This window comes from Castor canadensis, chromosome 6 (genome assembly GCF_047511655.1).
Source record: "Castor canadensis chromosome 6, mCasCan1.hap1v2, whole genome shotgun sequence".
NCBI lineage: Eukaryota > Metazoa > Chordata > Mammalia > Rodentia > Castoridae > Castor > Castor canadensis.
In genome coordinates, this window is record NC_133391.1 from 147,958,195 (window position 1) to 147,974,284 (window position 16,090).

At 42.2% G+C, this 16,090-nt stretch overlaps 1 protein-coding gene across 1 annotated transcript in view; it reads left to right on the forward strand.

Annotated features, from left to right (window-relative positions):
• Positions 1–16,090, forward strand: part of Adamts12 (ADAM metallopeptidase with thrombospondin type 1 motif 12) — a 326,530-nt gene that overhangs the window by 286,513 nt on the left and 23,927 nt on the right. The window contains exon 20 of the mRNA XM_074077647.1: positions 3,344–3,496. Within this exon, the coding sequence (XP_073933748.1) occupies positions 3,344–3,496 (153 nt within the window). The remainder of the gene's footprint in view (positions 1–3,343; positions 3,497–16,090) is intronic.

Here is a 16,090-nt window from a genome sequence, read left to right on the forward strand (position 1 = left end):
TGGAACCTCTGCCTCTCATAGTCCAGTACCTTCATTCATACTGCTTCCTCTCCTTGAATTTCCTCTTCCACCTCTGCCCTTTCATAACCTACCCATTCTTCAGCATCAAATTTCAAGTTCCTATTCCATAAAACTTTTGAGATCTCTAAGGCAGGAAATAATTTCTAAAGTAATTTCCTTAGTGTTTTGAAGTCTCTCTTAGTTCATACTCTGTTTATGTCCTGTATCAAAAGGCTTCCCAAGGCCACCATTGTACATGACACATTTCCTTCAATAATTGTGGTTTCAAAAACTAAGTAATTGGTGCAAAAATAAAGTTAACACAATAAATAGAGCTAAAGTTTGGAACTGGACTTTCTGGATTTGACTCCTGGTATACTTAGTAGCTGTAATTCCTCACTTTCCCTCAGTTTCCTCATCTGTGAAATGGGGATGATGATAATGCCTGACTTGCATGAGATAAAAGGAATAGCTATTTGTAAGGTACAGAGGCTATTTGTCAGGCACATGAGAGTCATTCAGGAAATATTTGTTCTGTTCTATATTTACAAATCAGGAAATTTGGTGTTATGCAGTGTGCATGGGTATGGCTCTTACTTTGACAGAAATTTACCTCTTGTGGAAGGCCTTATCATTCAGTCAGATCCCTTGGGCCAGTCAGTTAAAAGCAGGCTATATAGTCATGTAGAATGAAAGTGACAGCATAATTTTCCACAGCCTTTCAGAGCAGTTTTCACATGATGCTGACATGATCCTCAACATCAGTTCAACTTCTGAGCACCCCCACACCTGTTCTTTGACCTGATTGATGGTTTTTGCAGGATCACAAGAATGGTTCCCTTGTGATCAAAATGAAGTTGTCCTTCAACCTCTTCAGGGTTCCCTTTTCTTCTCCCATCTTCCACTCCCAATTTGAAACTAATTTAATATAAGAAAAACTCTAATCAGAAGCATCCTATTTTTAGTTTTACTATAATTTTAGTTTATTGTATCCCATGGGCTTCCTCTTGTTGGTTTTATCTTTAGAATGTTGTTTGCTACCTAAATAGAAACTGTCCGAAATAATTAAATAATGTCTATTTATGAGTAGGACTAGATTCAGAGCTCCAAAGATAATGTGCAATTTTTTGCAACATAAACATGGTACAAAGACCTTCATCATCACTGGATGTTTAGCAGGATCATTACTATCCTGGGAATTTGGTCTCATTAAGAATTATTTTGGGGGCTAGAGGTGTAGCTCAGTGGTAGGGCACTTGCTTAGCATATCCAAGTTTGATCCTCAGCACTGAGAAAAAAATTATCCTGGGTTCAGTCAAGTGTTATATTTTTCATCTATGTCATAATATAAAATTAATAGCATACTGTTTATGTGACCCTTTTGTTGGCTCCCGATATCTGGAAAGTGAGGCCTGCGACCCCGACTTTGTAAGTGTGTTGTGTTTAATAGGAAATAGTTATAGAGCATTGACAGTGTGCAAGGCAGTGCACATGGATGATCTTCAGCCCTCACAGTAACTCAGTGAGGGAAGTCCTAGTGTTATCACTGGTTTTACAGACTTAGGGCAGTTGGGAAACTGTAAAAGATCACACAATTAGCCAACTGCAGACCTGTAATTGTACCTAAGTAATTGTACCCTGAACCAGGAGATACTATTAAACTCAGCTTGAATTGTCACATACCTGCCAGAGGGTCAGCCAAAGGCTAGTTGGTGTGGGATGGTCTGTACTGAGTTACCTGAGTGTGTTTTCTGTGAACGCTCATCCTTCAGCATAGCCCAGAGTTGTTCACACGGTAGTGCAGGGATCCAAGTGCAAGAAGTAGCTCAGCATCATCCACTACATCTCATTGGTCAATGCGAGAGCTGAGGAAATGGATTCCATCTCTCCATGACAGAAGGTGCAAGGTCACTTTGCAAAGAACACAGGTGTAAGAAAGTGAGAACAATGGAGACCATCAGTGCAACCAAGCCACAATGCTCAATGCACTTCAGCTGTTATTATCTCTAATACACAGATGCCTACTATTGTCCAAAAGAGAAAGTGCTAGGAACTTATGAGAGCTATGTTAGGAGAAGAGATTGCTTCTATGAGACTTCAGATAACATTATAGCAGCTATTTGCTATTCTTCTCTTTCTGTGATTCTGCCATTTATCTAAGAACTCTATTATGTTCTGTATGTGTTATAACACAAGAATTTGTACCAAATGAAACATGAAGTTGTATGGAGGGTAAAGAGGTAGCAAAAGAAATATAAGTCTGGTCTTGATTCATATAACTCATCAAAAGAATCCTTCAAGATAGAATTTCTTGAATTTCCAACCCTTTTAAAAATTAGCTCAAAGTTGTGTTTTATGTGTTCAGAAATAAATCCCCTTCTGAAGATAAGTAGAAGGGAGGATGAAAGGAAAAAGCAATACCGTGAAAGAATTAGTTACATAAATGGAAGACCTTGTGGGGGAAATGTTTCATATTCTTCAAAGAAACCCCATGCTAAACTTGAGATATTTAAGAATTGTGAATAAATACAAACACCCTGAGAGGGATGGGCTTTACATATGACAAAAGGGAGTGATTTATTCACTGCTGGTGGATCAAGTCATGAAAAGACATTATGTTTAATATCTTTCTAGCTCCAAGTGTGGCTTGAGGGCCAACAGCATCGGCGTCACTTGGGGTTTGGTAGAAATGCTGAATCTCAGTCCCACCACGGGATAAGAATCTGCATTAAGCAAGGTCCACCTGGGCTTCCTTTAGACACTAGAGTTTGAGATGCCCTGCTTTGGCAGACACCGTACTGGATTTTGGAAAACGCTACATTACTCGATGTACAAGCCAGCTCTCTAAGCTTCAGCTTCTTCATCTGCACAGTAATAATACCAATCTATACCTCAGGTTTGTCCTGGAGGAGAATTAATGAGGAAATGTCATTGCAGTGCTAGGCAGATATGAGATAAAGAGGCGGATGCTTGCGTGTAAAATCCACTCTGAGCAGCACTGGTATGAAATGTGGCAGTGCACATTTGTGTAGGGAAATTTAAAGGGGAGCTTATCTCCATTTGCACTGGGCTTTCCTCCCACATGTAAGTCAGGGACCCTCAACTCTGCTATCCCTTAAAACCAGCTGGGGAAATTTTAAGATACTGATTTCTGGGCCCTGACCCCAGAGATTTAGGTTAATTTTGTGGGTGGGATCCCCAGTGTTAGTTTTGTCTAACAACTCTGGGGCAATTTTAGCAGCTGGAACAGGGAATCCCTGGCCCTAGAGCCCTGGTGATAGATGGGGTTGTGTGAGAACGTGGTCCTCAGTCTCTCTCTTCCCTCTCCTCCTCCCTGTCACAGTGCTCTACCACATGTGGGCTGGGGGCCTACTGGAGGAGCGTGGAGTGCAGCACGCAGATGGATGCAGACTGTGCAGCCATTCGGAGGCCCGACCCTGCTAAGAGATGCCACCTCCGCCCCTGCGCTGGCTGGAGAGTGGGAAACTGGAGCAAGGTAATCTGTCAGGCTGTGTCTTGGGGAATGAGGGGGGTCACATATGAACACAGGTGCTTTCTCTCCTCCCCTCCTCCTACCTCCCTGCCTTCCTTCTGCCTTTTTTCTAAAATCATGGGAAAGTAAATCACAGGCATTAACATAGGCCTAATTCAAGTTACACAAGTCTCAAAAGTAGAGTTTTTATTAATACACGTTTTACCCACCTGTCCTTTCTCTTACAAGATAAATTGGAAGAAAAAGTTAAATTGGTGTAATTAATTGCTTTGTCCACATACAGTGCTATTTCTAAATTATTTCAATTTACCATCATAACAAATAATTATATATTGTCACATATATGATTAAATCATGGTGCAGCTGCTCTTCATAAAACAAACACACAGTTTAACATACCAGGCCAAAAAATGAAAAGAAGGTGGAGGTATAAAGAATAATTTGATTATTAAAAGTACATTATCAATATTGAGGTGGGGTTTTACAGGTCTTGCTAATCTGACTATGGTTGATTTACTCACTTTGCTGTGCTATCTGCATGGTCCCTCATGGAGAAGACACATGGGGTTTTCATATTAGTCAGTCTTGGTGCTTTGGGACACAAACCAGGCTCAATCTGCCCTTCACCCTGGGCTGAAACGTAAAGGGACCATTGGGTGATCTGCTGGGGTTACAAGACACTGGTCAGTGGTAAAGTTGAAGACTAGCTGGCAGGTAGGGAGAACAGGTGTGAGAAGTGCACATACACCTTCTGTGTGACATACACACTTAACTCTAAGGACTCTGTAGTCCCTCTCCCCTCACCAGGAAGCCAGGCTCCCTTGATAGCTGAGACACAGGGAAAGAGAAAACAAAGAGTTAGTCAGGACATTTGGGAAGGCTGGGATACCTCTAGAGATGTTAGTTCCTTTATCTAGTAGAGAGTTCATGTCCCCAGACAGGACCACAAAGTATCTCATTGAACATCCCTGGTTCTCCTTGCAGACCTACCTTTGGACAGAAGCATAGGACCTCTCTGATGTCTCAGAACTCCTCCCCAAAGTAGGGCTCTGATCTTATTTTATTATTTTTTGTGGTACTGGGATTTGAACTCAGGGCCTTCACTTGAACCATTCAACCAGTCCTATTTTTGTGAAGGGTTTTTCAAAATAGGGTCTTGTGAGCTATTTGCCCTGGCTGGCTTTGCACTGCAGTCCTCCTAATCTCCACGTCCTGAGTTGCTAGGATTACAGGCATCAGGAGCCTGGCCTGGGCTCTGATCTTACAGAAGAGAGGAGATGGGCCTATTCCCTCAGAAAATTACCCCTCATTCTTTTGACACCTGCCAACCTGCCTGTCTCTGTTTCTGTACCATGTTTTCTTTCAAGAATGGATGCTGGTTCTTGTTTATTTCTCTTCCAACACATGACAAACTAAGGATTCAGTGAGGGCTGAATGCTTAGCTACAAATTCTCTTCCATATTCAAAATCAAGAAATGTCTTATATCCCCGACCTTGTCAAATGCTGTCCAAGTCCTAAAGTTCCACTCTCCCTTCACTGGGAATAATTATTTTCTTGGAAACTATATGGCTTTTTATAAAAAGGACAGGTTCATGAAATAGTTTGTATTTTAGGAAAGGTTAAGTCCAAACTGAGGAATTCTAGGTGTGTGAAGCCTAGAATGAGAGATCAGGAAGCTCATGTGTGCAGTCTGGAATGACTTCTAAAGAAAGCACTCTTGGCCTGTGTCTAAGGCCATACCACCCTGAACACAACCGAGTTAAGAAAGCCCTGCTTGCCCAGCGCTCTCTCTCTCTCTCTCTCTCTCTCTCTCTCTGTCTTTCTTTCTCCCCCTACCCTCACTCACTCCCCCCTGTCTTTGGAGGTTTAAAGATATATTGATTAATCACTGTAGTACTCCAAGTGGTTTTATAGGCAACTGTCTCTACCTTATCAAATTCTTCCACACTGTGGTAATTGCCACATTTAAAATCTAATCCTCAATTTCACTCCATTCCTACCACTAAAAAAAAACACCTCTTCTGCCAGGATAATAGGTAAACCTTTTGTCAAAGGCATGATTTAACTACTGATAGCCAATTTCTTTGGCTTTTTTAAATCACTACTATTATGGATATTGTACTTGTTTTTCCTAGGAATGTTCATTTAGATTTCATTTTAAATCTTGATGAGTAAATGAAACTCCTTGATTGCCATGTTACTAACCAGCTCCTATGGATTTCTGGAGTTCAAAACATGCATTAGGAAAGATTTAAGGGCTTTCTTTCTCAATTTCCCTAATTCTGTTAGGCCTTCCTTTTAAATTCACTTGGAGGCAAACATCTAAAACCAAGAATAGGAAAACAGATCCCCAGTTTTGCCTGTAAATATCCAAAGAACTTAAATTCTGTCAAGTTGATATTTTGCCTTTTTACAGATACTTTCTCAGAATTAAGAATTCTAATTTTACCTTACTCAACCAATCTCTATCCCAGATCCAAAGAAACTTTAATTTTCTTATGACTGTGGCTATGTTGTAGCCTCATCCAAACCCACAAACATCCAGGCCACTCACCTGGAATTCTCCACCATAATTACTGTATGGAATGCAGTCATTTTTACCAACTTATTCTCCTAAAACCACTGTTCTCCTTGATGAAGACTGATACATCTGTCATGTATATGACAGGAGAACAAGAGTACACATTCATGCTCTATCTTTCTAATGTCTAGAAGTAATTTCTCAGATAGCTTGCTTCCTCTTCATACATTAATCTGTCTAAAACAAAATCAAGGATGCCAGCATCCTAGGTTTGTCCCAGAGGTAAACTTAGGAAAATGTATTACTGCAGAATTAAATTCTAGAGGTAGTGTTGGGCTAGAAATCAGACATGTTTGAGTTGGCAACCCCATCCTGTTACTAATTGGCATGTACACTTGTCCATTCATCTACCCTCTTATGAGCATTGGTTTTCTCACCTCCAACATGAAATAGATAATGTTGCTTCTACTAATCTTGTAGAGTTCTAAGGATCAAAAAAGTGTGTTAGTTAGCGTTCCACTAAGGCTTGGAGTGTTCAAATTGCTAACACATACTTAGTTATGAAGCTCATCCTGCATAATCTCAATTCTAAGAAACTATCAACTAGTCTCTATGTCATCACTATACAACTTTTTCAGAAAGAAGGATACACCACACAGTAACTATGCATACCAGTTGTATGATGCCAATCTCAGAACAATAAAATTTATATGGAGGCTAGTGATTCTTATGATGGGAGAAATACAGAAAATGACAAAAATGAACTTTAAAACCCCCAAGTTGCATTTGACACCAAAACTGTATCTTCTGCAGTTCCACACACTTCCTGACTGAGCATTTTGTGTTCCTTCAGCTCTTCAAACTACAGATTTGACAACTCCCTTGTTATCTTAGAAAGAGCACTTCCCTTTTCATAGTTAGGTCTAACAGATCTTGTTTATTTATGAAATGAATCAGAAAGGTTTTTATATTCTTTTCTTCAAAGCATCTGTCTTCCCACATAGTCGGCATTGCGATTTTATTGTAGCAATAGTTGATTTTCCTATCTGTAGTTTTGCTGGAAAATAAGAGAAAGTGACAGCCTTTTCTTATAGTATTGAGCTTCGTAATTTTACTAACTAGTCTGTCTTATTCTAGTCTTTGTCTCCATGTTTATTGAATTTGCAGATTGTCTATTGTAGTACTACATTTTGTAGATCTGAGTTTTTACAAATGAATAAAAGCAACACATTTCTAGAGACCAGTATGAAAGCTTAACGCACAGAAGTCAAAGCTTGGAATTGCATGTTTAGGATGACTTCTATCTCTAGAAGGCAAAATTGAACAGCAGGAAGTAGATCATACATGAAAATCCCTCCATTTATTTTATTCTTGAGATAATTTGTTCTATTTTTAAACCTTTACACTCTCTTGACACCTCTGAACATTTTAGATTAAGAAGTCCCTAAGAAGAAATGGCTAGAGGAGTGACATTTAAATGGAAGTAATGGAGTACAAATCCAGCAATCCCACGCACTTAGGGCCACAGAAAGCATGACCCTAACACCACTGCTGTCAGATCACAATTCTTTCCATGGTGGCCTCTGTCCTTCCCTCTATGTCCATCCCCACTGTCTATGCTCATTGCAGTCTGACTTGCGGTCCCCAGGCAAGCCATATTGTTTCACAGCACTGAGCCTCTGTATGTATCAGTATCTCTGCTTAGAATGCCCCCTGCCATTTTTTCCAGCCAAGTCAGCATCTACTCATAAGATTCAGCCTAAGCTTGCACTCTTTATTCGGACCTTTCTCGACTTTGTTCAGTGAAACTGACTGCCTCCTCCTTTATACCTTCATGAGATCATGAACAACTTATGGCATATTGTCTTTATTACTTCTCCTTGATGGTGACCCTCACTACCAATTGCAAACCATTTACAATAGAGATACAGAGATTGGAACATAGCAAGTGCTCAATAACTGGGAGGAAGGGAGCAGGAAGAGAGTAGGACAAATGGACAGATGAATTTTGGTGCTGTCCACTTAGAATTTTGGAATTCATTATTTTATTCTAAGGGTCTTATGAGCAAGTTTAACAGAAGGAACTGAACAGAAAGGAATTTTTTCTCTATCTTGGTTTAGTACCTGGCACATAGCTTTGAGAGTGAGAAAGAACTCTGAAGTCACAACAGAATACAAATCCAGTGATCCCATGCATTTATGACATTTCAGAGTATTATGAGGTTTAATCATCTAGCTTATCCACTTTTTAACAGGAGTGTAGAGATGAGGTCTTAGAGGAATGAAGTGATTAAGCCAGCCATGCAGCCATTTGGTGCCCAAGCCATAACTGAAAGCCATCTGCACATCTCTGACCCTGTGTTCTTTAACTTACTCACTATACATACCTAAACACTCTGTTAATCCACTGTGGAAAGTGTTTCAGGATGACCTATGAATGAAAACTATCCCATGAAAAAAACAAAGGTTGTGATTTTGTTTTATTTATGTCAGTGGCTCACGTAAAACAAGGGTATTTTTTATTCTAACTCAATTTGATTTGCAAATCAGATCAGATAAGCAACTAGAATTGTAACTGGAAAGTGGCTTTTTGTTCCCATTAGCTTGTCTCCTGTCCTGGGTCTGGCCCTAACCTGGGTGAGGCTCCAGGTTAGACAAACAGGACTCTAAATGGCCTTTTAGGACAATAAGGAAATGGATGTAACAATTGGCATTCAGCATACAAAAGCAAATCAGCATTGGGAGTGGAGTGATTTACTCCCTCCCACTTCCCTCTTGCTAACTGAATCTGAAGCCCTGCAGGAAAATGAAATAGTAAAACGATCGTGTCTTCCCTTGCTACTGGCTACAGCATATTAGGAAATCCCATTTCCCACTGAATGTGAATATACTCTTAACAAAAGAGGAATGCTAATTTGAACATTATATTTAGGAATAACAGATTGTAGCAACAAATGGAAAATAAGAAAATTAAACCTCATTTTACACTTCTGTCTTATAAAATTCCCCTTTCCTGATAAAGAGCTCTCTTGTTTTGACCATTTGCTATTTTGTAGAAATTTGTTTTGTCAGAGTAGCGGCTGCTTTGTGTGGATGTTATTAACCTGCTTACCTTTTTGTTCTACAGCTAATTTTAAATTGGCAGCTACTTTCAGGGCAGGAAGCAGTTTTTAAATTTTATTCTTGGGGAGCTGTCTGAAAAGTATTGTCTTATTTCTAAGGAGCTAAACACACTTGATTTATGAAAGCCTTGCAGCATCCATCTGCCCCTTTGTCATATCTTCCCATCTTCCCATGTTACAGAAAAGATTTGAAGTCAGGTGACATGGTACAGTCTCCTAGTCAGTGGAAGAAGGCAGAGGATATTTGGGGATCTACTTCTACTGAAAGGTCTTGAGGAAGTTTCTTTCCTCAGCCACAATCCTACAGGCATGTCTATTCTACCGTAGCTACAAAGAAGCATGCTCTTTCACAATGTGGAGAGAAGAGCCAGATATAATAAGTGCCCTTTCTGGTGGCACATTTTCTCCATTAAGACTGCATTGAGATTGCTGAGAAGGATTGAGAGTGGAGAAAAATGCTCTTAGGCCTGTGGTTATCAGGCATCTGCACAACCCATTGGGAGCTGGCATTTTCTCAGACTTAATTTTTGATTCAACATATCCACACTAACCCTCTACTCTGGGCCTGACCCGGTTCTGGGTGCTTGTGATACAATGCCGAGCAGGGTTGACAGGATCCCGCCTTCATGGCAGTGACAGTTTGATTGCAAAAAAGGACAAAATAAATGAGATGTTTCATATTTTAAGTTGTAAGGTGGAAAGAGAGGAGGAGCTGGGATAAATAACAAGAGGAAGTACATCTTTTAGATAGCATATCCAAGGAAGACCTCTCTTTCCAAAGGGATCTCATCTAACCTCAGGCCTAAAGAAAGGGCAGTGGCAGGTAATGCAGAGAGCAGAGGAACTAACATTCATGGACATATTGCTAAACCAAGGAGAATCTGAGCTAATGAGCACCGGCATCTACCTCCACCCCCTATCTCCAGGCCCCAACTGAGTGTGGGCAGGAACATGACAGACCCCAATGTGGAAGCTAGACCAAGTCCTGGTTGTAGGCAGCCTAGGCTGCCTAAGTGTTTATCTTGGTCCTGTTACTTACCAGTGTCGAGGGTCCTTGCCTTCACAGGCCAGAGAACTGGCTCGTGAGGCAGCTGAATGCTGAGCCAAAGCAGTGTATAAAGTAGGATTTCTTAGAGAGAAAGGAAAGGCTACAGCTAAGGTACTGCAGCGGAGCCTGGAAGCCGGTGGCTCGCTGCACAGGTGATGGCTGGGATTTTTATGGACGTTTTAACTCTGGGTTGGGGGTGGAGGTTCTCATTGGCTTTGCATTTCAAGGGCTTTCTCAGGTGAACTGGTTTGGTTAGCACCTTTATTGGGGGTGGGGAAACAATCTTGAGAGCATTTTGCTCATCAGCCCTGTGGCAAATCTGTATCTCTCCTTTAGGATCCAGGAATGCAGGCCTCCATCTCCTCAGGATGTAGAAATGATATTGCTCTCCAGAGGATGGGACACTCACTCATCGGCCTTGGGTCTCCAGACCCAACAAATCCCCCCTCTGAGACAAACACCCAACTGCTGTTGGGGAGAGGGGCAATGATGACTCATCTAGGTGCTTTGTGCTGACAATGGGGCAATGGGGGGATAGGGGAGAGGGTATTTGTCAGGGGTTGACCGGTGTAGTTTCTAGGGGCCCCCCGATAGAACAGGATAGAGGGCTCATGCCTAGGCAGAGGTGAGTATTCCTTGACTAAAAGCTGTAGTTTGATCCATTGGACCTGCTGAGATATAAATCTGGAGCAAGCATTTATTATACAAGATCTAAATAGGAATATTGGTAGCATAAAAAGGTGTCTGGTAAGGGCTGTATATCTAGGGACCAAGATTTTGCAAAATCGTGTAACTCCTAAGAGAGCTCTAAGCTGCTTTATGGTATGGGAGAGTGGGAAATGGAGGATTGGGTCAATTCCCTCATGACTCAGGGAGTAAGTCTGTCCCTTTAAGAACACACCTAGGTAGGTAACCTGTGGGAGGCAGGGGCTGTCAGGGTTTAGGTTAAATGTAACACTTTTGGATAAATGAGAGTTTTAGCTCATTATTTTATATAAATTGACACTTCTAACTTTGTAAATGTTTGTACCATATTTAGATAAAGTATAGACACCACACAGTTATAAGGTGGTCATTTAAGACACATGAGCAAATGCATAAATGAACTCTGATTTAGTAGTACTTAAAGCTTGACAAGATCAACAGAAAAGATAGTAATAACTTTGATAAAATCTTTCCCTATAACAGTTTTTTTGTAGGTGTTACTTAGAGCAGAATAATATTAAGATAACCTTGTTATTTTATAGATATAGAGAATTAGACTTTAGTTTGATATGACCCTAAAAATCTTTTAGGCACTCTTAGATTATAGTCAACTTTAATTTTATCACACACTGAAGCTTTCTAGTATACATTTTTAAACTTACTCAGACCTTCATATAACATTTTGAGCCCTCTGATGGTTTGTCCTTATCCCTCCTCTCCATATTTGGAACAATCTTCAAGACAAACCCTCTTTATAAAATCTTTTCTCATCCAAAAAATAAAATTCCTTTTTTTTCTTTAACTTCTCAAAAAATACACTCAATACCTACCTATATCCTTTTCACTTGTTTACTTTGTAACTTGTATTCTAAAATTAACTTTTATAAGAATTTTAAATTATTATAGGGGCTGGAGCAACTAATTAGTAGCCCTTGTTTTTAAAAGAATTTATGATAGGCATCATAAAGGAAAATATGATAGGCATCCCCTCAGGCTTGAGGGGATGTTTTTGGGTGTGGAAACTAAGGGATCTTTGAGTTTCATTTGAATAGGGAGGGCCAGCCTGGCTCGCCCCACACTCATAAGTCCACACTGTGGGATCTATTTGTTCCTGAAGGAGGGGCAGCAGATAGCTGCCTGGGGGGAGGAGAATTTGAGCTTTCAGTTGAGATAGTAAATCGCGTTCCAGCAGGGACACTGGAGTTTAGGTACTGTGAGGAGAGTGACAGAAGAAGAGGTCTCCCCAAGAGCAGGCCAGAGGCCGGGTAAAGTAGCGCTCTAGGGGCTGGCCGGATTTGACCCAAATGATAATCTTGTCATTGGACCAGAGAAAGGTAAAACAGAGAAACATGCTCCACTGTCTAGCAGGAAAATGACCTTTTGCTTTTCTGCCATTATGGCTACCCCAAAGCTCCTCAACATGGATGCCAAGAAGTGGAGCGTGGACAGGAGGCCGGGACCCATCAATCTATAGGAGGTGGCACCTCGCCTTCCATCTGGAGGCGGGGGCACTTAGACCTCCAGTGGTTACCTTTGCAGAGAGGGCAGGGTCCTGGCTGGGGGCAGGGCTGTCTCCCAGGCTGTCCCCCTTGAGCATTCTCTGTGGAAGTGCCCCTCCTGCCCACTATGGTAGCAAGTTCAGGACACAGGCCCCAGTCGGGTGAGAGCAGTAATGAGATCATGATGGCTCTTATCTTTTCCTCTCCTGTAATGTCCCGGTTATAGTATACAGACATGGCTAGCTGTATAAGTTGATACAATGACTTTCCTTTCAGCCACAAACATTGAGTTTTTTACGAATATCTGGGGCTGACTGTTAGAAATTTATCTTTGAGGAGAACCTCTCCCACCTGTGACTCTGGGTCACCTGTGGTGTGATTTCTGATAGCATCCTTAAGATAATGCAGAAAGGTAGGGGGGTTTTCTTCAGGGTCTTGCTGGACTACAGTCACCTGGGAATAGTTTAGAGGTTTGACTTGGTCCTTTTTAGCCCTTCCACTATGAGATGGCTGAAGTGACATTAACGCCACTTATCTTTCTTACCTTTTTTTTTTTGATTTATCTATGCTGGGGAGTTGAACCCAGGACCTTGCACATTCTTGGCAAACATTCTCCCACTGAACTACTTCCTCAGCCCCAAATAGCTTTTTTGTCTTTGGCTGTACTGAGATTTGAACTCAGGGCTTTATGCCTGCAAAGTGGCACTCTACTGCTTGAGCCACTCTGCCAGCTCCCTGTACCATTTTGATTTTCAGTGTGGATCTGTCAAGGGGATTGCCTGTGCCCTGGTGGGTATAGGCACATTCATTCCCACATTTTTTAGATGCCACAGGTATTGGGGCTCATTGTAAATAGTAATCATCTCCAACCTGAGTGGCCTGGGCCAGAACCCACTGCTTTTCTAATGAGGAAAGAGTTTGGTGTAATAGAAGCATAATATCCTTTTATGTCAATTTAAAAGTTTAGATCACAAGGATAAAGGCTTGGATGTATTTGTCTGGGCATCAGTATAGCTACCCAGATCTTTTTAAATTTCCCTTAGATCTAATAACTGGAAGGGGACATAGACTTGCCCTCTTCCTACCATTGCCTGTTGAAGGGAGAAGCACCCATGAGGAGGTTCTGAATGTTGGGGTGGCTTAGATGGTAGGGCAAAGGGTGGAGCAGTAGGGGTGGGCCTTGTCATTGATGAGGGGCTTTTCTGGTCCTCCTTCCCCATGTTTATGCTGTGACTTACAAAGAATGGCCAGTGTCTGAGTATCTAAATAGTAATTATGGAGCCAATCTGGGTGATCTCAAAGATAAAAGAAAATTTGTATAAGGGACCTCAGTTCTACTTTTTACAGAAGAGGTCTAATTGAAGTATGGTATTGCAATTTAAGGAACCCTGTGAAAGCCACTTCTCTGGGTCACCAAGATACACTGAGGCCAGGCCTCAGTACAAAGCTTCCAACATTTCTTTTCAATGTTTCAATAGACAGGCCAGAAGACTGGAAGGGGGCATGTCTATCTAGAAAGATGACAGCAGTAAACTGGGTCAGTTCCCTTCTTGTCAGCATCCTGACTAGGAATGACTTTACTTACGAGTCCAGGCATCCCTGTCTCGTGACTTTCCCCCTGCCATCCATGGTCAGGACCGCGAAAAGTGACCTGGTTGGATTAGACCACCTGACCAACAGTGAGAAGAGAAAAAAAAAAAAAACACTAGGATCCTGCCCTTTATCAAACAGCAGGCAGCCTCTTTAATAAAGGATATCACTTAAACAAAGGAATACATTGCCTGTAAAGTCAGAGAAGGACATTCAGAGGCCATCCTGGGGCAGTAACAGTACCATAAGGGATGACTAGTGCTAATATTTGGGGGAAAATTTATGCTGAGGCCAAAAGTATAGGAAATTTTAAATGAGAAGTTTAGAGACCACAGTAACGCCCATTTTGCTATTTCTGGGACTATAACTTTGAGATAACAATTAGCTTACTAGAGCTGGGTCAGTCAGGCCCAAGGCGTAAGGTGGGGCTGGGAACCAGCCTTGAGCAAAGCACCATTGATCCCTCCTACACCAGGGATGAGCAATCCTATCCTGTGGCCTGTCCCCCCTTCTCCTCCTTCCCGTGTACATGCACCTATGAGCATTTATTTTTCCTCTCATCCCATTTAAGAGAAGTGGCAGCAGGCCGCGGCCACTGCCATGTATGACTTGCAGCCTAGGATGTGTGCTGTGTCCTCTCTATGGATTCTCTTAGCTATAGCAGGCATTCCTGCTGTGCCCAGGAGCCAGCATCCCTGTGCACGAGTGCGCCTGTTTGTTTTCCCTCCTCCCCTTGTGGGGGTGGAGTTAGGGCATGAGTGTGGTGCCTACAGTTTTTTGGTAAGTGCTTTTGCCTCTCCAGTGTCTAGCAGCTGATTTAAAGTTGCTTTGGACCAAGAGGGCTAGTAAACTAGTTGGAATAACTTAAGTCATAAGGTATCATGCTACAAGTTTTTCATGGGAAGCCAGGATCCCAGTAAGCCCAGGGAGGGGAAGACAGAGGTAAAGGACAAGGCAGGACCAGGGAGGGAGCAGAATGGGTGTATTTTCCAAACTCACTGAAGGAAGCCCACAGCTATTTAGAACAAAAGGGTGAGGCCATTCATCCTGAACTTCTTGGGAAAGAGGAAGGAGAGGCTGAGGGTTTGGAGAAAAGAGAGTTTCCAGGCTCAATGTATAAGGGATTATTGATCATCCCTGCTGTCCAGGTTGATCCTGCCCAAAGGCAGTACTGGAGCACTGGAAGCAAGAGGTGACCTCCACTCTCGAGCCACGGAAACCATGAAGGAAGCAGGAGAGATCTGATTGTTTGCCTCAGACTTGGCTGGAGGGGTTCGAGACTTAGCCACCTTTGGAGCCTCAGGGCGAGTTGGGAAGTTGTGTCTCCAGCTTTTGGGTGACACTGGGGAGTACACCGGCCAGAACACCATTTTTGTCTTGAAGACAAACTTTCCTTTCCACCCGCTGTCTTTGGACCTCCTCTTAAGCGGGTCAGATCTTGAACAAGGGAGAGTTAGAGTTTAAGGACAAGAAAAAGAAAAAGCCTTGGTGCACTGAAGTCGGGTTCCACCCACATAGCATTGGCAGTGTGGTATAATCCCCCATCTGGCATCTGGGTTCCCTAAGATTGCCTGCCGTACAGAAGTAATGGGCTTGGAGCTTTTCCTCAGTTTCCCAAGGGAGAAACCCTCCTTAACCAGAGAGAAAGAGAGAGGATCAGCCTGAGAGTTCCACCGCAGCTAGGCCATGATGGGGGGTGGTCTTTCCTGGAAAACAGACTCCATCAGAGTGCTGGATGCTCATGGTCACATTCCTAGGCAGCCTTTCCCAGTTTGGCACAACCTATACCAACATTGGTTCAGAAGAGATTGGGTCACTTTGTGCATCACCAAAATGTTATGTATCGGTGTCAAGGGTCCATGCCTTCACAGGCCAGAGAACTGGCTTGTGAAGCAGCTGAATGATGAGCCAAAGTGGTATATAAAGTAGGATTTATTAGAGAGAAAGGAGAGGCTACAGCTAAGGTACTGCAACGGAGCCCGGAAGCTGGTGGCTCGCTGCACAGGTGAAGGCTGGGATTTTTATGGACGTTTTAACTCTGGTTAGGTGGGTTTTTCTTATTGGCCATGGATTCGCAGACTTTCTCAGGTGAACTGCTTTGGTTAGCACCT